Raw genomic sequence first — 21,723 nt, 5'->3', positions numbered from 1 at the left:
CTCATCTGGTTGAGTTGCCCACTGGAATGATATCCCTGTAAGTGTAGAGGGAATGTTTACCCTATAAACAAGGTTAAATAAACTCATAATTCTATCTCCACAGCATAGTGCAAAGCTATTAAGTGGATGGCAAATGGTGAAAGTATCGAGTACTAGTAAAATAGTCCACACTTCAGTCATATAATAAAAGAGGGATGTTAACATCTAAAAAGTTGACAAGATATTTGACATCATATAAAAATACATTCCATGCACGAGATTACATAAACAGTACATGTGAAGTTGATGCCATTTGCTTCGATGAGCGATCATAGCTTAAGGGCCGATGCATTTAGATTAATTTTTCCCAAGATATTTTTTACCTGGTATACCAGTAAATACCAGTAAAGTAAAAACAGAAACGTTAAAAAATGAACTTTTGAGGAACGACTTTGCTACCTATGTAACAATGATATTCAACTTATGAGTTGCAATACTTGATTTATACTACGGAAAAATGATGTTCTTTTCCCACAAATGAAAAATGTCATTATTGACGGTTTAGTTTTATTCAGCAGAAAGAATGTGAATAGGTGAGATCTTAGCTTAATGCGCAGCTTCAAAAAGCTGTATCGATAAACAACCATAATCACTACATAGGTTTTAACTCGAAATCTATGAAAGTATATGTCAAGCATGACAAAGATATCAGATTATTTTCCTAAAAAAAAGGAAAAGAAAATACGACGTAGTATAATCTGTTGCATTAGCTAGTTTAAATCAAATTTTGATGTCTTAATCGATCAAATAAGTCCAAATCTGAATCACTGAACAGTAACTTAATGGTATCCTGTGTGCAGCTCAAGACAATACTTTGACTTAAGAATGTTTCCATATTCACTGTGGACCCGACATCAATAACACACCAAATAGTCCAAGAAGAATACATGCCCACAAAATACAAAAAAAAATAGACCAAAACAAAAGAACCTCACACTGAAACAGAACTAAGAACCAGAAAGTATTTAAGTTGCCTAAACTGTTGGAGTAGAAACTTGTGATCCAGACTCGGTAGACGATAGTCGATTTTCAGGACGAATCCCTTCTATCATTCTCACAACTTCAGCCATTTTTGGTCTCTGATCTGGCATTCTTGATGCACAAGCCATCCCAATTTGAAGCATCTCCACCATTTCTTCCTCAATACTTGAATACCTCAAAAGCTCCGCATCGAAAACCTCTGCAGTCCATTCCTCTCTGACAACAGATTTCACCCATCTAACCAAGTGAACAACTTGTTCTCCTTCTTTAGAGTATAAAGGTGGTTTCCCAGTTAGAAGCTCAAGTAGTAGAACACCAAAACTGTATACATCAGATGAATGTGTTGCTTTACGCGTGTCGATTACTTCTGGTGCACGGTATCCTGTTGCTCTTGTTCCTTGTAATGGTATTGAACTCATCAAAGTTGCCAAACCTATGTCAGATACACAACCATATCCTTGTGAGTTGAGGAAGATGTTTGAGGCTTTTATGTTTCCATGAACAAGTTTCCCTCCTTGTTGAACATGGATGTGAGCAATGCCTCTTGCTGTACCAATTGCGATCCTTAAACGGCCGTCCCAGTCTAGAGTTCTTCGTTCCCTTCTTTTTCCTTCATGATTTAGATAAAAGAAATCACGTTTCCATTAGCCACTTCCATATGTTGGAAAATTGATCAAGTAAATCAAGATAATATAAAAAAGTGACCTTTATATTTGTGTCTTGAGATTTTGAATATAAATGAGATATAAACTTCAACTTAGTGGTGAACCGGATCAAACAATGTTAATTTTAGGCTCTAATATCTACTAGGGGCATGTTTGGATTGACTTATTTGATTTTATCTATTAATATAAGCACTCGTGAGACAATTTATATTTTCAAAGAGTTTACGGAAACAACATACGGACACGTCCATAAGTTTTTTTTTCAGTTTTTTCTTTCTTCATAAACTCATCGTGATAACTAATATGATTTATCTTAAGTTATAGAAAAAACTTATATATAAGCACTTATCCAAACAGTGCCTAAGTTAGATTGAGTTGTGACATGTGAGACACTACACAAAACATATCATTGTAAGTGCACCACATGACTTGTGGTTAAGAGTTGGACATGCTGAAAAAATAATACTTGTTATGTGATTGCAGAAAACTGATATTTCATTCTGTAAGCTTCTGAGAAAAAATTAGAGAAGCTAGAGATAATGTAACTGAATTTTTTTGGATAAACAAGAGAAAAGGTTGAACATACCATGTAAGATGGAAGAAACACTGCCTTGTTGATAATAATCAGAAACTACTAATTTCTCATCCTTTGAATAATAATAAGCTCTTAATGCATCCACATTTTCATGCTTAATTTTCCCTATCACTTCCATCTGCTGTTCAAATTCCCTTTTCCCAACAGTAACCTCTTTCAACCTCTTCACCGCCACCGTGGTTACATCCTCTAAAGCAGCCTTATATGTTGTACCAAACGTACCTTTTCCAAGAATCTGAGCAGAAGCTCTCAGAAGGTCCTCTAGATCAAATGCAAGATTGCAATCCTCAAAAAAGACTATTTTGTTTTTATCTTGATCACTAGCACAAGATTCTGCTTTCATAGATACTTCTTTTTTCTTGGATTTCTTCACAGGTTCCTTTACACCTGCAGCATGGTCACAGCAGCACAAAACCATGATACCTGGAATCACTGCAAATTCAAGTGCACAAACTTCAATGATGATTTCCAATCTTTGATTTTATAAAATGATGTAATTTCTTCCATATTTTTCTTGGTCAATACATTCTTCCATATATAACTGAAGAAAATATGTTAACTCGTTATTGTATTTATTAGTTTTAATGAATATATTATGTTACTACTATACTTTTGCTCTAATCAATTTTTTTTAAAGATATTGTTCTTTTTTTTTTTTTGTGACAAGAAAGATATTGTTCTTATCAATAGTAATATTTTTCAGAAGCAATATATAAATTATTATTAGTTTTTTTTTGAAGGAAAATTATTATTAGTTAATAGTATATGTTTGACTCAATTAATATATATTTTAATATATATTGATGGTGCTAATATATTATTGTTATTTTAAGTATATACATGCAATTTTAGTAAAAATATATTACATTTTAAATTACTAAAATATAATATTTGCTTGTTCAATAAGTAATATAATATTGTTGGTCAAAAAAGTAATATAATATTTTTTTTTGAAGGAAAAAAAAAGTAATATAATATTAGTTTTCATAAATATTTTTATTTTCATGATTATTCAATTAATATATTTTTGATAAAAAAATATATTAACCCTTTTAAAACAATTTTAAGAGGAGAGATCAAATAACTTCAAGAGTAACTTTGCACAGAGTTATTTTGTATAGTAACTCATTGTAAATATTAAATTTCATCAATCAAATCGTTGAATTAAAAGTTCTTATTGAGTATTTTATTAAAATTCAACAAGTATAGTTATATAATCAAATAGTTGACATTTACTTGTATTTGAAAAAAACTTACTATACATTTGTATTTGACAAAAACTTACTATATATTCAACTAAATTATTAGATGAAGTATCAAATAGTTTTGAAATTTCATAGTCGGCAACTTACTATAGAACAAACTTCTTTAACCTCTAGGCTAATCTTCTTAAATTGAGTTACTTACATTTTTTCTACCCAAGCAAAATCAAGAAATTTCATTAATTAAAGAAAGGGAAATGTTAACTAGTGCCCGGGGCACTAGTTAAGAACTTGTTAACAAAGACCCTTAAAGAAAATGTTGGTAATACAAACAGGAACATAAAGAAACAGTGGGAAGATATAAGATACAACCTAAGCATGATCAATACAATTTTATTGTCGCCTAGAAAAAACAACCTTATAGTGTTGTTACCCGTATCCGCTGCTGCTGCCACTCATAGAGTACAGTCGTTGCTCGCTGCAAGACCTGTCATAGATGAACATTTCTTTTCTTACAAATGCTCCAAGAGACCATAGCAAAATTGATCAGCAGATCTTGTGAAAGATGCTGCCAAATTTGCACAGAAATTTGATCAAGACCTTCTACATTATGCATAATATGTTCTCCAAAGTAGGCCCAATATGAGATTTCCCCCAACATTCAACACTTGCAGCGTATACCAAAAATAAATGCCCATTCGATCGGGTGTATGATTGACTAACAACACAATTTTCTGAACAGTCCACCCGCTTATCACGCAACCTTGCTCTATTTGGTAGGCAATCCCTCCGAAGACGCCACATAAAATGCTCTACCTTTGGTGGAATATGTTATGTAGGGATCAAAGTTTATTCCATTCTCCTTCAACAAGCTATTCATCTCTATTAATAATATGATCAAAAGACACTGTCAGACACTTGATATGCCTCCTCCAAAGATTGACTTTTTACTTTTGCCCCACAATTTTTGATGTCAATTCTTGATGTCATCAAAGTTTATTCCATTCTCCTTCAACAAGCTATTCAACTCTATTCTTGATGTCATTAAAGATTGACTTTTTACTCTTGCCCACCATCAAATGTAAGCCCTGAGTATTTTCCTGTGCCCAAACATTCCGTGACTCCCAAGATATTGGACAGAGAGTGCTTCAATGTATGTGGAGTATTCATGCTAAAGAAGATTTTCTGATTTTTGCATGTTCATAGCATGACCTGAAGCTTTTGCGTAAACATCAAGTATACTTTGCAAAGTTCTAGTCTTATTGTGAGTGGCCCGAAAAAAATTGAAAACTATCTTCAGCAAAAAGTGTATGACTGATAACAGAAGCTTGCTTACAAACTTTAATACGATACAACATTCCTCTTCTTTCTGCCCGTTGAATGACAAATCTTCAGCACAAATAATGAAAAGATAAGGAGATAGAGGATTTCTTTGCCTTAAACCTCTCTCCGGAAAAGTAGGTCTAACTCTATCAAACTTAATTAGTATGTATTTGTAAAGTGATTGTAAGTATGAGGAAAAAAATTCTTCTTCTTGAGTTGCAACCCTTGAAAGGAAAAAAGGTTAAAACTCTTGAGGAAGAGTTTTGCAAACAAAAGATGTTAATGTTCCCAACAAATAAAAAATGTCATACTAACAGTTCAATTTTTAATTAGCTGAAAGAAATTGAATTGGTAAGATCTTAGCTTAATATGCAGCTTGTAAAACCTGTATCAGATAAACAGCCATAAACATATATGTTTTAACTAGATATATGAAAACATTTGTGAAGTATTAAGAAAAAAGAGATTTTTCCCCAAAGAAAAAAATAAGCTAGTAGTACAATCGGTTTCATTAGCTAGTTTAAATCAATGTCTTAATCAATCAAAGTTTCTAAGTCTGAATCACTGAACAGTAATTTAATATTGTCCTTTATGCGGTTCAAGACAACACTTTGACTTTGGAATGTTGTCAGAACTTGGGCTCTATATTCATTGTGGATCCCAAATTAAGCATAAACACACAAAAGAGTCCAAGAAGAACCCCTACCCACACAATACAATAAAAGAGTAACAGACAAAGGGACCCAATTTGATTTAGCCATCAACTAAATCTAATAGCTTAACCACCTATCACCAATTTAATTTAATTTTCTACCAAATCCAATACCCCACAAATGAATAATTGAAATCAAGCTATTGATTACACCTTAAAAACTATTGACCAAAACAATAGTAAGTATTAAGTTGCATTAACAGTTGGAGTAGAAACTTCTGATCGAGACTCAGTAGAGGATGGTCGATTTTCGGGACGAATTCCTTCCACCATTTTCACAACTTCAGACATTTTTGGTCTCTGATCTGGCATTCTTGCTGCACAAGCCATCCCAATTTGTAGCATTTCCACCATTTCTTCTTCTATATTTGAATACCTCAAAAGCTCCACGTCGAAAACCTCTGCGGTCCATTCCTCTCTGACCACAGAGTTCACCCATCTAACCAAGTGAATATTTTGTTCACCTTCTAAAGAGTATATGGGAGATTTCCCAGTCAGAAGCTCAAGTAATAGGACACCAAAACTGTATACATCCGATGAATGCACTGCTTTACGTGTGTCGGTTACTTCTGGCGCACGGTATCCTGATGCTCTTGTGCCTGGTGAAGGTACTGAACTCATCAATACTGCTAAGCCCGTGTCAGATACACAGCCATATCCTTGTGAATTGAGGAAGATGTTTGAGGCTTTTATGTTTCCATGAACAAGTTTCCCTCCTTGTTGAGTATGGATGCGAGCAATGCCTCTTGCTGTACCAATTGCGATCCTTAAACGGCTATCCCAGTCTACGGGAGTTCTTCTTTCCCCTCTGTTGCCTTCATGATTTACATATAAAAAGAAAAGAAAAAAAAGAACAAGTTTACATTAGCCACTTCCATTTGGGATTTCGAATATAGATATGGCATATCTAGTTGAACACATGTGGTGAATTAGACAAACTATGCTAATTTTAGGCTCTATTATGTACTTGCTTGGATTGACTTATTTGAGCTTAACTATTAACACAAGCGCACTTGTAGGACTATTTTGAAGATATTATGGAAACAACATATCACGCGTCCATATGTTGTTTACAACTTATTTTCATAAACTCGCAAAGATAGCTTATTTTTGACTTTATTTAATCTTGTGTTATAGAAATAACTTACACATAAGAATTTAAACAATAAGCGCCTAATTAAGCTGTTTATCCAAATAGTACCAAAGTTAGATTGAGTTGTGATTTGTGAGACACTACACCAAACATGCTTTGGGGGTTAAGACTTGAACATGAAGAAAAAATAATAATTCAGATGATATGGATTGCAAGAAACAAAATTTCCATTTTGTAAGTTTGTTGGAAAAAATTAGGGAAGTTGGAGATAATAAAACCGTAATTTTTTTGATACATGAGAGAAAAGGTTGAACATACCATGTAAGATGGAAGAAACACTGCCTTGTTGATAATAATCAGATACAACTAGTTTCTCTTCCTTTGAATAATAATAAGCTCTTAATGCATCCACATTTTCATGCTTAATTTTCCCAACCAGTTCCATCTGCTGTTCAAATTCCCTTTTCCCAACAGTAACCTCTTTCAACCTCTTCACCGCCACCGTGGTTGCATCCTCTATAGCAGCCTTATATGTCGTACCAAAAGTACCCCTTCCGAGAATCTCAGCTGAAGCTCTCAAAAGATCCTCTAAATCAAATGCAAGATTACAATCCTCAAAAAAGACTATCTTGTTTTTATCTCGACTTGCAGAAGATTCGGCTTTCATAGATAAATCTTTTTTCTTCGATTTCACAGATTCTTTTACACCTGCAGCAGCATAGTCATAGCAGCACAAAATCATGACAACTGCTATCACTGCAAATCCAAGTGCACAAACACCGATGATGATTCCCAATAATGCAGTTTTACTAAGTCCTTTGGTTTTCTTTGGTTGAAAAGTATAAGGTGGATGCATAGGAAAAGCCGGAGAAAGTGTAATATTTCCTGATGTAAGGTTGTTACCAGAAAAAACCCAACTTGGAAATCTAAGAAGTGATTTAGGCACAACACCACTAAGATCATTGTTTGCTAAATTCATCTCTTTTAGGCTTGGAATATTAAGATCAGGAATTTTACCAGAAAGAGAGTTATTAGCAAGGACTAATGAATAGAGATGAGTAAGATTCGAAATCGAAAAAGGGATGCTACCATTAAAAGAATTGTTGGACAAATTAACAATAGATAGATTACTCCAAACAGAAAAATCCAATGGTAATGGTCCAGAAAACTTGTTAGATTGGAGATAAAGACTTGTCAAGTTTTTCAGTTCAGAGAAACCATCTGGGAAATCACCAGTGATACCATTTGATCTAAGACTAATAGTCTCGAGAGCCGAAAGGCGGTTGAGAGTGTTTGGTGGGATTGGACCGCTTAACCCGGCTCCAGGCAATCGAATTGCGATAACTCGTGATCCATCGGTGTTGCAGATAACTCCTCTCCATGTTTGGCATACAGAAGAATTCTCATCCCAATTGAAGTGTGGAGAGTGATTTATGTTGTCAAGGAAATCAAGTAAAGCTTGTTTATCTTCCAATGGTTCAGCTTCAATACAGACCAATACTGCTGAAAATATGAACAAGAGAAATAGTTTCTTGTCCATTTTTTTTTGACTTGAAGAGAGAAGAACAACACTAGATGTAAAGTAATAAGGTCTCTCTCTCTGTCCCCTCAAGATATCAGTCACTTTCACATGAAATTAACAAAACTGAAGAGGTAACATAATAGGATTAGATAATTAAACAAAGATTGAATAATCAAAATAAATATACAATTTGCGTATGAGACTTTGTTTGAGTGTACATACAGTATGCAATTCACCAAGACTATATACAGTGTATATATTTTTTTAAGGTCAGATTAAACAGCTAATCTTTGAATGGAAAATAACCTTATTATTATGACACTATTTTTCGTTAACCTAATGACTATAACAAAAATCTATTCAAATTGCAAACCAAAACTGATACTAAATTTTTTATTGAACATTTTAATAGCCAGGCAATAATTAATAATTTGCTGACCAAGTCTTTGAAAGCAAAATTATAGAAACACAAATACTAGAAATATATTACATATATACCTATATACAACCAAATATTATACCCTACAGTTTATTCTTTTCTAGCATTTTGGAAGAAAAAAAACAACCAAACATGATTAGTATTAATGCATAAAGCTAAAAAATAAACATAGTATTTGATACAGTTTCATAAAGAGAGAAAAGTAACACACCTTTACTTCTAGATCCTGAAATTCAGCATAAGCAATGCCCTCTAAAACTAAAGCAAGTAGGTCCAGTTTAGGACCATACTCTTTTGTTTCAGAAGCAGTTAAAGGTTGGATATTCCAAAATGGGGTGTATTGCTGCAAATTGCAATGAAATTATGGTATATTGGTAATGATAGAAGATGAGCTGTATATCCTTGCGGGAACAGCGGCATCACATGCAGATGAAGTAAGACAAACTCATTCCATGTATTATCATCATTTTGAACCAAATTGCTAACTATTTATTATTTTATGCCGTACAAATTGGAGGTTGCATATGTATGGAGTCTTATTATATTAGTATACGTTATATGTATATTGATTATTTTATTTTGTTACACCTGTATTTTTTGTTGTTGTAAACTTAGAAAAGTAATTGAGACATTATGGATCTGTCTGAATTTGGATGAGAGGGGAAGACTTTGAAAACATGAGAGAAAGTGGTTGGAAACAAAAAAGAAGAATATCATTATATACACAAAAAATAGCGAAATGTATTTTAAGTTTATATACAGAGACACCATTTTAATAAAAAAATGTACTAATTTTTTATCAATGGTATATACAAATGATAATACATCATTATTGTTATACAACACCATTATTAGTGTATGCTAAAGGATATATATTGATGGTACTAATACATCACTATTGTGGAAACAAAATAGAAGAATATCATTATATATTTATTTTTAATGATAAATGTTACTAGTTAGTTTGTTAAATTAATACTTACTGTACACCAAAGACTTCTAACTTCTTTTCATTTAACTCAAATCAGTTTAGTTTACACAACCCTTCAAAAAGTATATGATTATCGTAAAGTAAAGAAATGTTAGAATGAATATTATTTTAATAAAGGAGAATGTTAATTATTACTTTTGGGGCATTGGTTAAAGTACTAAAATAATTAAATTTGTATCTAAAAATGGTGTAATTATTGCTAAGAAAAAAAGTAAAGACTTGTATTTCCAAAAATAAGTTTCTATTATTGAAATCTTTAACCATTGCCTTAAAGGCAATGGCTAGCAAGACCCTTTAATAAATTACTATTCCCTCTGGTCATTATTATAAGTAAATTTCTACTTTTTAGATTCATTTAATAAATAATGTATGTGGTCTATATTCTAAACTACATACATCATTTATTAAATGAACCTAAAAAGTCAAAATTTGCGACGGGAGGAATAACATCAGTTTGGAGGTAGTCAAGGACACATGTGCCTCTTTTTGTTATCGTTAAGACTTAAGAGGATAGTTGACATTGGACTCCTCAAAAGTCAAAGAATTTGCAATAATTTGTTCGTTGTAAATGTGTAATATTAAAATAAAATAAAATGTTTATTTTCATAAAATAAAAAATAAAAAAGAGTAAAATGTCTAACATTAAGTGTTGTTGTTTTATATTTGAAATATATAATTGTAATTGTTTTGTTTGAATACTCTAATTAATACTTCAGCCTTTCCACAAAAATTATTTATCATTTGAATAAACTAAGTATCTCCCACATTAATCATCTTAGGATGTGTGATTGGCAAGTTGTTTGTTGTATATAGCTGGCAGGTTTCGTTTTTCAATTAACTATGAGTATCCAGCAGGGACGGATCTAGGAATATGTGGCTAAATATATAGCAACCGAAAAAATACCTATTTTCAATATTTTATACCTTAATGACTGAAATTTCGGTCGCTAATTTTGTCGCTTAGTGATTTAGAGACCGATTTTTACTCCAGCAACTGAATATTCGGTCACTGTTCTGTTGCTAAACCTGTTTGCGACCGATTTTCATTGCTTAAGAATTTTTTAAAATTTTTTTTTTTAAATCCATGTGGGGCTATATCCTCACATGGCCATAAGGTGGATCCGCCCCTGGTATCCACACTTACGAATCACCTCCGTAAAGTTGTGTTAACCTTTTATGACTAGATTTTACGAGTCTTTATTTTAATTGTCATGTTCAGTTGTAATATGACCTAACGGTCTCTAATTTATAAAAAAAAAAAAACTAAGGAAGAATTATAAATTAAAAAAATTCAGTGACAATTTTATTAAATTAACCTCATTAATCAGCAGTTATCGAGCACTATCATAAATTACATCAAACATTAGAAGTGCCATTTTTTTTACAGGATTAGAAGTGGCATTCTATTTAAGTTAATATCTACTCCCTCCGTTCCACAATACATGACACAGTTGACCATATTATATATGTCAATGCTTAATTTTGAGCTTAAATATCTTGAATAATATATTAGAAAAATTATGAAAATTTGATATTTTGAAAATACACAACAAGATGAATCTAACGACATCTTATATGATATTATTCATTTTTGTATATTAGTAGAAAAATATGATCAAAGTAAGTTAGGTCAAAATTGTACATTTTCAAATGAGTCATCTATTATGGGACGGAGGGAGTATTTTTTTTTATCGATGCAATGAAATTATTATTTTTTGGATGAGGTCAAGGGAGTACGAATATCACTGACATGTTTACTATATTCGATTATACATTTATGACAGCCGTTAAAAGCCAATAACACCTAAAAAAATCGATGTTGTAAAAAGTCTATGTAAACATAACTCAGTTGGTAGAGACATTACATTATATATGCAGGGATCGATGTTTGAACCTTAATTCTCTGTTTATTCACCTTAAAATGGTGGAATTCTAGCCACTAACTAATTACTCTGAGAAAAATTAATATTGATCATCATTGGTCGTGCACAACTCTTTTGCGACTCAATTTAGTCTTTACAAAAAATAAAACTCAAATTAGTTCAGGACATTTTTATATAAAGGGCATGTTAGTCCGCAACTCATTCTAACATAAAGATCTTGAATTTGAAAATGTCAAGGACGAGTTCGATATTATTTTTTGTGAAAACTAAATTGTGTTACAAGAAAATTGTGAGTGATCAAATTGGATATTCACTTTATTTTTTTAAAGAAATGATGTTTATATCATTTCATTAATAACAATGTCATAAATATCAGTGAGAATACCAATGAATTTGGGGACACAAACCAAAAATGTGATTGCCTTTAAAAGAGGGGTTGTGTTAACCAGTGCCCCCGGTACACTAGTTAAGTAGCTAAAATTAGAAAGAAAAAGCAAAGTCAACGTTAAAAACAACACTTTCAATTTTCAAAAAGTAAAAAACACAATTTTCGAAAAAAATATTTCCTTTTATAATTCCTTAACTAGTGCCCATGGACATTCGTTAATATTTCCCTTAAAAGAGTTATGGCTGCCTCATTGACTTGTGTCTTAAGAAACTCAACGTATGAGTTTTCGAAAAACATAAATAAAAAAACTCTATAGTTTAATAAAATAACACATAGCTTTGGACGATCCTATGCTAATATGGAATCTTTCCACCACAATTCTTAAGTCCATCTTAAAATCAATGAGTTAGAGTTTTATGTGAAAGTCATGAATCCATTGTAATGCTATAAGCAATTTGATAATTTTCCCTTGGTCAACAAAATTAAGTAGAGAAAGCTATTTAGCATTCATGTTTATAAAATATGGGGTTAAATCTCGTCTAAAAAAAATAATCAAACTTTTTTTCTGTTCTCGGAATGAAATGTAATGAAATGTGTCATATTTTCATTCTTACAAATTTTTCATGCATGGAGTTTTAGTCTTTGTTATTTTTTAAAATTGTTTAATTACCCATACTTTTAAATTTTTGAATAATTTTTTTGTCATGTTTTTTGGTGGTGATGGTGGTGAGTTAAATTTGAATTTTAAAATTTTAGGGTTAGAGATAAAAATAACAAAAATCTTAACTATAATCAAATTTAAAACTATTTGTTTTTTGAGGTAAAATTTAAAACTATTTTTTTGGAGAAAACTTTTTACAATTATTTCTGCAAATATTAAAAAATACACATTAAGGCAACAACATGGACAAAAATTGCGTGTAGGAAATTTTGTTATCATTGGTTAAATAAAAGTATTTTTAAAATTAAAAATTTCCAGTTAAAAGAAAAATGGAAAAACAAACGGTCTTTACTCTCGCTTGTTGATTTTCTCCTCACGAAATCTGATGTGGCTATATCTGATTGGTTAAATTCGTAAAGAGGTACGCGATATATCGCCAAAAAGGAAATAAAAAAAGAAAATGAAATACGAGAAAACAGTACAAGAGAATATAAGATAAGAGAAGAAAAAGAATGAAAAGATAAGATCGAAAATACACAAAACATAAACCCTAGTTCGAAAATATCGCGAGAAATTGGATCTGCGATCTCCGTTTTTCTCTCCGCCGGGAAAGATCAATCTCTCTCTCCCTGTAAGCTCCAATTTTCTCGCTATCTTAAATCTCATCATTTCTTCACTTTTTATTTATTTTAAATTTCGATTATTTTTCTATATCTCTGGAATATATATATTTTCGCAAGTGTTTTAATAATATAATTATAATTCAATTGCCTTAATTTGTGATTGGTCTGAAGATTCAATTTAATTTATTCGGTTCTTAGTGTTTTCCAGAAACGAGTAAAAATGCAACATTAATTGAATTTGATAAATTTTTACAGATTTTAATAAGATGCTATGTTTCTTATGAGATTCTGAACTTTTCGTGTAGGTTGTTTGATTCTATTCCACATTCCCACGCGACTTAAGTTTCTGCATCTAAGTAAGTTGAAGTTTATTTTCCAATATCACATGTAACCAATGTTGGTATTATAGTTATAGTTAACTTAGATTTGTATGTACTCCTAATTAGCATCACTTTAGAAATAATTAAAGTCAAACATTTTAATGATGAGTTTAATTAGTATGCTCTGTTAGTACACAATTATTTTACACACGCATCTAATGATGTGTTGACACGTCATTGGATGCATGTGTAAAATAATTGTACAACGACAACGACATATTATACTAATTAAATTCTTTAAGGATTTGGTGATTGTTATTGATTGATATTGTAAAAATAAAATAAAATACACTGACAGCAAAAATGAAAGAATTGTGACTGAATAGGCAACTTATACCTTGAATTTGTAACCATCATTCAATTTCGTCACTGAATTTTTTGAAATAGCACAATAGTCCCTGAATTTGTTGTGTCAATCAGTTTCATCCCTTCGCAAACTTTAGAGATTACTCCTGATGATGTGTAATGATAAGGATGATGTGGCAATCCACATGGGTTTTAAATCACCTCCATGTTGAATCTAATGAATTGAAAATGTTGAAGTGTTTGATTAGAATTATGTGTATGTTTGAAATCTTTAACCAATTGTTGTAGCTTGGTAGGCATGTTTAAGAGTATGTTGTGTAATGTTTACAATTTAAGTCCCTGCATATGTGGAAGTGACTTGAAACTCACGTGGACTTCCACACCGTGTCGTTTAACATTGCACGTCGTCATGGGCTACAACTGAAGTTAATGGCCATGGCACGGGCACGTCGACACTGATCAAAATTTGGAAATTGAATTGATTGAACGTAATCACACGTGTCAATGTCGTGTTGGTTTCGGACACCGGTCGGTGTCTTGTTGGTTTCGGACATTGGACACACCTTCCATCAGAAGTGTCGGTGTTACAGAGGTTAACAGAGGGATGAAACTGACTGACACAGCAAACTTAGGGACTCATGTGCTATTTCGAAAATTCAGGGTCTAAATTGAACAATAGTTACAATTCAGGTATCACCAATTAAATCCATTATATTTATTTAAGACAAGCAATTGTTTAAGTGCTGTTTTTACAGTTGCTCAATCATAACATGACAAATTAATTTTAATTTTAATAACTTAGAAGACTAACATCCACATTTTTTAAGTCGCTCTCAATCTATGTGGCTATGCAACTGCATGTAAGTCTTGTCTATCTCTTAATTTCTGGAATGCAAATGTAATAATTTACATAATTAAAGAACAGATCTTCATACGTGTTGACAGTAGTTTTTTTTTTCTCCTTTTAAAACGCTGGCAGTGGTCCGAGAAAAAGATGTATGTTGGGAATATGCAGAGAAATTAGATGGAAACAAAGTTAAATGCAAATTTTGCCAGAGAGTTTTAAATGGTGGCATTAGTAGGTTGAAGCATCATTTATCTCGATTCCCAAGCAAAGGAGTGAATCCCTGTAGTAAGGTCAGAGATGACGTTACCGACAGAGTGAGGAATATAATTGCATCAAAGGAAGAGGTTAAGGAGACCTCTAGTGTGAAGAAGCAAAAAGTGTCAGAAGTCATATCTCCTGGTAGTCATTCTGCAACCAAAGCTCTTATATCTTTGGATACAACACCCCCTATTGGGAAGATGTTTCCTTCTAGCAATCCTATGACCCCTTCCTCAACAAACAATCAAGAGAATGCAGAAAGAAGTATTGCTCTATTCTTTTTTGAGAATAAGCTAGACTTCAGTGTTGCGCGGTCTTCATCCTATCAGTCGATGATCGACGCCATTACAAAGTGTGGTCCTGGATTTACAGGTCCATCAGCTGAAATTCTGAAAACAATATGGTTGGAGAGGATAAAATCAGAAGTCGGGTTACAATCAAAAGACGTCGAGAAAGAATGGTCTACTACTGGTTGCACCATTATTGCAGACACATGGACTGATTATAAATCAAAGGCCATTATTAATTTCTTAGTCTCATCACCATCCAGGATTTTTTTCCACAAGTCAGTGGATGCGTCTGCATATTTCAAGAACACAAAATGGCTTGCGGATCTTTTTGATTCTGTAATTCAGGAGTTTGGCCCTGAAAATGTTGTACAGATTATTATGGATAGCAGTTTTAACTACACCGGCATTGGTAATCATATCGTACAGAACTATGGAACAATATTTGTATCTCCTTGTGCCTTTCAGTGTTTGAACCTAATTTTGGAGGAATTCACCAAGATTGATTGGATTAGTAGATGCATTTTACAGGCACAAACCATATCAAAGTTAATATACAACAATGCTTCATTGCTTGATCTTATGAAGAATTACAGTGGAGGCCAGGAACTCATCAGGACTGGGGCCACAAAGTCTGTATCCACCTTCCTGTCTTTGCAGACTATGTTGAAGCTAAGAACAAGATTGAAGCATATGTTTCACAGCCCTGAATATGCCTTGAACACTTCCTATGCAAATAAACCGCAGAGTCTTTCTTGTATTGCAATTGCTGAAGACGGTGATTTCTGGAGGACAGTGGAAGAGTGTGTGGCCATCTCTGAGCCATTTTTGAAGGTTTTAAGAGAAGTATCCGAAGGGAAACCAACTATAGGTTCGATATATGAACTAATGACCAGGGCCAAAGAATCAATCAGGACATACTACATAATGGATGAGAATAAATGCAAGACATTCTTAGATATAGTAGATAAAAAGTGGAGGGACCAACTTCATTCCCCCTTACATGCAGCTGCAGCATTTTTGAACCCTAGTATCCAATACAATCCTGAAATAAAATTTCTCTCCTCTATAAAAGAAGACTTCTACCATGTTCTTGAGAAGTTACTTCCTGTACCAGACATGAGGCGCGACATCACCAATCAAATCTATACGTTTACAAAGGCACATGGAATGTTTGGATGTAGCCTAGCAAAGGAAGCAAGAAACACAGTTGCACCATGTAAGTTTAAATTAATACTCCTTAATCCGTATTGTTTCTCAGAAATCAAATTTTATAAAGATGGTTCGTTTTAAGCAACATATTTCAACCCAACAGTTAATTTCAAAGATATTAGGGAATAGGGATTGAATTCAGCATTGATATTTAGATAAAGAAAGCCATATATTTTGAGGATAAAATGTGTGCATCAAGCTTTCTCTAGTTCAAGTGGATTCTTCTTTGGTAATTCAATATATTAGTAGTAAAGCTTTAAGGAAACTTTGGAATTTGTTTTGGTCAGGTAAAGTGAAAACTTCAGTTATCCGGGATTACTTATCTAAATTTGGCTTCATGATTTACCGAAAAAAAAGATAAAAAATGGCTTCATGATCGTCTGACAAGACTTGCTCAGTAAATCATAATGAGAATGCATTGCAGTTGAAAAGCCGTGTCACACAACTAATTTGTTATTTAAGTTTCAGACCCAGGAACTGCTTCTGTTTCATTTGGGTTGATTGTTATTGATTCTTCAAACTCATTGCTTATGAATTGTAGGGCTTTGGTGGGAACAGTATGGTGACTCTGCTCCCGGGTTGCAACGAGTTGCCATCAGAATACTAAGTCAAGTTTGCAGCACTTTCTCATTTCAGAGGCAGTGGAGTACGTTTCGGCAAATTCACTCTGAGAAGAAGAATAAGATTGATAGAGAAACACTGAATGACCTTGTTTATATAAACTACAATCTCAAGTTGAATAGGCAGATGAGTGCCAAGTCTTTAGAAGTTGATCTGCTTCAATTTGATGATATTGACATGACTTCTGAGTGGGTGGAGGAAAATGAAACTGTGAGTCCTCCCACTCAGTGGCTGGATCGTTTTGGTTCAGCCTTGGATGGCAATGATTTGAACACTAGACAGTTTGGTTCTTCTATATTTGGTGCAAATGACCCCATATTTGGATTGTAAATTTGTAATGATGTAGCATAGCAAGTGTCTGCAGTTCTAGACTGTGTTTGGCCTTGCTGAAATAGGTCTTATTTTTTCCTTGTAGGAAGTATGTATGTGAAAATGATGTAAAGACGAGATTTATACCTTTATGTCATCTTAGCCAACTTCACCCCAATCCACGTGGGAGCATAGGATCGGTTTATCATCACTGGTTAATGTAATATACTTTTGTTGGGTTCGAATACATAGATTTTTTTAACATGAGATGTATTTAAAGGGGGATACAAGGGTACTCAAATTCAAATACGAACATCCTTAAGTGGAGGGGCAAAAAAGAAAAGAAAGTCCACCAGGTACAAAGATTACACCATGTCAACTCAAATCTAGATAGCTAATTTACCAAACCTACTACCTATGATGCAAGTTGTCTGATATACATATCATTCATTCACAAGATTTAAATCTTCTGTAGCTAATACACAATCTCAATTTACTCTAAGATGTGCGAGATGAGTCACATGATCTCAGAATATATAGTAAGTGTTTGGTTCCTCCATTGAATAAAAACGCACATCCATGGCCTTTTCTACCGTGAAAACAAGAAGCTACAAAGTGCATCTTCTAAAAAAAAAAATGCAAGTCTACTGCAATTTTCTCACCATGGAAACAAACGTGTTAATAATTGTTTCTCATTTCAAATGGATAACAATACTACCAATTTCATCCATACTATGATTGAAAATATAAATGAAATTGGAAAAACAAATTACTCGCAATGTGTGTGACGTTTAAGAGACAATATAAATGTGGTTAAATAAGTTTTTTGACCTATAAATATATCAAATTTTGAGTTGATATCATTAACAACGTTAAAAACTTATATTATATTTGTTATATTGTTGGTGTCATTGAAATAAATATATTTGATTTATTAGGTTTGTTATAACTTGAAAGTCACAAACATGTATAAATCAAAATCAAAATTTCATAAGAAACACCGTAAGTGCAATAAAAAGAGTGAAAAAACGGGCACATGGGTGGTCGTCTTTCTGCCGGTCTTCATAAAAAAGTGGCCATATAATTTTTTTTAACATAAAGTATCTATCTGGACTTAAAAAAAAAATCATATATTGAAAGAAATTTTTATTATGTTCTAAATTTGTTTGGAAAAATTCAAAAATTTAAAAGTTTAATGATAATTAAACGAATTTAAATTTAGCAAGGACTAGAACTCCATGTTGAAATTTTTATAATGACTCAATCATGCCACTTTTGTTTAGGATGATTAAAAACAAAAACTGATATATTTATAGGGACTGCAAAATTATTTAACCCATGTGAATATTTTTTAGAGATAAAAGAAGAAAATCAATAATAATATATAAAAATTAGTCATCAATTTGGACAACTTTTTCTTTAGTTAGAAACTAGTGTATTTACCCGGCGTTGCCCGGGTTAGACATATTCAAGAAGAGAAAAAAAATTCTATCTATGATATACGCAAATAAAGTTTATCATAGATTGGTATAGGATGAATATCTTAATAAATACACACAAATATAATAAAATATACCATATTATAAATACTCGTAAATTTATAGATGCACATACATATAAAATTAACTGGATTTAGTAAAAATATTAACACATATAGAATAAAATTAACTTTTTTTAAAGTTTTCAAACTCACATAAATCCATATTCGTTATTAAATTAATAAAATTATACAATTGTTGTGTTACATGAAATAATATATAAGTGGATCTTCTAATTAATGATTTTTGTTTGATTAGTAATTTGTGAATACTTGATTTGGAGTATAGATGAAGGGTATCGTATGTAATTTGTTGAGATAGTTCTGTTACATAAAATATTAGGAATTCAATAAAAAAGTTAAGTAAAATATTTAATAGATAAAATCAAAAGTTTGTTGAGATATTTATGCCAAATTAAATATTGGTTTTAAAAAATAGAAAAATAATAAAAATATTGAATAAACGTGGAAGTGACACGTGGCATAAAAAACCTTACTTTATATATATACTACTAGTTTAGAGCCCCGGCGTTGCTCGGGTTGGATATTAAAAAAGTTTGTGTGCACGAATGCACGTGTAAGTATATTAAATTGAATTTATTTAAATATATAATTATAATAATATCTTAAAAATAAATATAAATGGTGAAATGAATGTTCAATGCAAGAATAAAAAGTGTAACAAAATCAATAATGAATTAGTCCAATCGGCAAGAGTTTTTGGGTCCCTTTAAACATGTGGTCATGAGTTTGTTTTGTGGCTCATGCTTATGAGGAAAAAAATCAATTGAAAGAGAAGAACTCATCTTTTGTGCGTCACTGATTCTTGATGGAGATTAGTCATCTCTAACGATTGTGGAATTTGTGAACCTATATCATAATTACCCAAAAAAAACATAATAAATAGACAAAAGACATATAAATTAACTCCTTAAAAAAAATATACGGCTTCACAATGGTTATAGTTTTATAAAATATTCCATATTCATAGGAAGTTAGTTTAAATTTATGGTTGTTATTAAAAATTAATATACTTTTTATCTCATAACATATTACATTAATCAACGTAGATTGATATTAATTTTTTATAATAACATAGATTGATATTTTGTAACATTGCCGCTTCACATAGTGCATTGAATTTTGATCCCCTAGAATTTTTTCTAGGGGATCAAAAAAACAATATCACCAACAATAAAATTAAATAAATATTAGCATAGAAACATAATTAAGTTAATGTGAGAATATATTAGTAAAATTTCACAAAGAAAAAAATTTGATGCATGCACTATCATCCATAAAAATCACATCGATTAAATAAATGTGATCTCTTTAAAATTCGGCATTCTTTATATTTTAATGATCCTAATCTTGAGTCTCCATATTTTATATATAGAGTGTGAATAATGTTAATAAACCCTCTGAAAGGAAAAAAAATCATTAGTATATGAAAAAGTTTATGGAAAAATATTACACTGTGCTAAAATTATGTGAGTAGATGTTTAGCGAAAATCCCTTAATTTTATAGTCCTAAAAATATTTGAGTAGTTAAAATTTTGATTGACGTATGATGCTAAAAGATAATGAAATAACAAATAATTTAAGCAATTTTAAAAAAAAAAAGGATTTAAAGATAATATATAACAAACCTTTAAAAGAAAGAAAAAGATTTAATATATGTAGTTTGTCGAGATAATTATGTTACATAAAAAATAATAAAATAATATACTAAAAATTTGAAAAATAATAAATTTATTGAAATAAACAATGATAAACAAAACAAAAGGATCCTAGATTTTGTCAAAAAACAAAGGATCCTGGATTAGTAGTTAAGTTTGAATTGGAATATGATGCTAAAATATAAAGAAAAAGAAGTAACAGATAATTTAAACAATTATGAAAATTAGGTTTTAAAAGATAAAATATAACAAAAACAAAACAAATATATATATATATATATATATATATATATATATATATAATAAATTTAGTTTGTTTAGATATATATGCTACATAAAAATTAATGAATAAAAATATTTAGAAAATACAAAAAATAATAAATTTTTTTAACTAAAAAACGTAATATTATAAAAATATTAAAAAAAGTACATTGGTATATTTATATCAAATTAAAATAAATATTATTGAAAAATAAAAATATTCGAAACAAATGTGAAATCAACAAAAATATTCAATATGAAAAAAATAAATAAATAAAAAAATAAACTATTGAAATAAATTATGATAAAATTAAATTATACTTTGAAAAAATTATTATTTAATCAGATGATGAAGTAATATATTTATTGGAAAATATCAAAGTAATGTATATTGTTTGTCGAGAGAGAGGGGTACATGCTAAATAGAAAGAAGAAGAAAATCTTTTTGATAAAAAGAAAGAATTTGTTGAGATATCTATGCAAAATTAAATCTTTACGTAAAAATAGAAGATTAATAAAAATTTGAGAATAAACGTGGAGTCAAAACGTGACATAAAATACCTTACTTCATTTATATATTATTGATTGATTGACGTCATCAATGGAGATAAATTTTGTAGCAATAATTTTTAGAAAAGATAAATAAAAACAGAATGATGAAATTTATGATTTGGTCAGTTCGAAATCAAAATTGAATCATGGTATTGTAAGTGTGTGTGTGTGTGTGTGTATAAACATCAGTAGAAGTGTTTAAGATGTTTGAAAAGTTGTCTTCAAAAATCAAAAAATAAAAATAACAAAAAGATAAAAAAATGTTATATTAAAAAGCAGCATTAGAAAGTGGTTTATATATATATATATATATATATATATATATATATATATATATATATATATATATATATATAT

General features: G+C 31.0%; 3 protein-coding genes across 3 annotated transcripts; 1 reads left to right on the top strand and 2 right to left on the bottom strand.

Moving 5' to 3' along the window:
• Positions 1-834: 834 nt before the first annotated feature.
• Positions 835-4,010, bottom strand: LOC146941272 (Protein kinase superfamily protein). The gene is made up of 3 exons (XM_085755038.1): positions 3,900-4,010; positions 2,272-2,712; positions 835-1,630 (listed from the first exon to the last, which is right to left on the bottom strand). Exons 2-3 carry the CDS (start codon positions 2,696-2,698, stop codon positions 1,014-1,016), a joined length of 1,044 nt encoding a protein of 347 aa, XP_085611164.1. The 5' UTR covers positions 2,699-2,712; positions 3,900-4,010; the 3' UTR covers positions 835-1,013.
• A 1,420-nt stretch (positions 4,011-5,430) lies between these two features.
• On the bottom strand, positions 5,431-8,163 carry LOC146941271 (putative inactive receptor kinase At4g23740). Its single transcript, XM_085755037.1, has 2 exons — positions 6,929-8,163; positions 5,431-6,332 (listed from the first exon to the last, which is right to left on the bottom strand). Exons 1-2 carry the CDS (start codon positions 8,148-8,150, stop codon positions 5,704-5,706), a joined length of 1,851 nt encoding a protein of 616 aa, XP_085611163.1. The 5' UTR covers positions 8,151-8,163; the 3' UTR covers positions 5,431-5,703.
• A 4,859-nt stretch (positions 8,164-13,022) lies between these two features.
• Positions 13,023-17,599, top strand: LOC146941270 (hAT transposon superfamily). Its single transcript, XM_085755036.1, has 4 exons — positions 13,023-13,125; positions 13,423-13,473; positions 14,783-16,414; positions 16,949-17,599. Coding segments are annotated over exons 2-4 (2,043 nt in total). The 5' UTR covers positions 13,023-13,125; positions 13,423-13,472; the 3' UTR covers positions 17,359-17,599.
• The last annotated feature ends 4,124 nt before the right edge of the window (positions 17,600-21,723 follow it).

This window comes from Medicago sativa, chromosome 3 (genome assembly GCF_051527215.1).
Source record: "Medicago sativa cultivar Bolivia chromosome 3, Bolivia_mono, whole genome shotgun sequence".
Lineage (NCBI taxonomy): Eukaryota > Viridiplantae > Streptophyta > Magnoliopsida > Fabales > Fabaceae > Medicago > Medicago sativa.
This window is presented reverse-complemented; position numbering and strand designations above follow the sequence as displayed.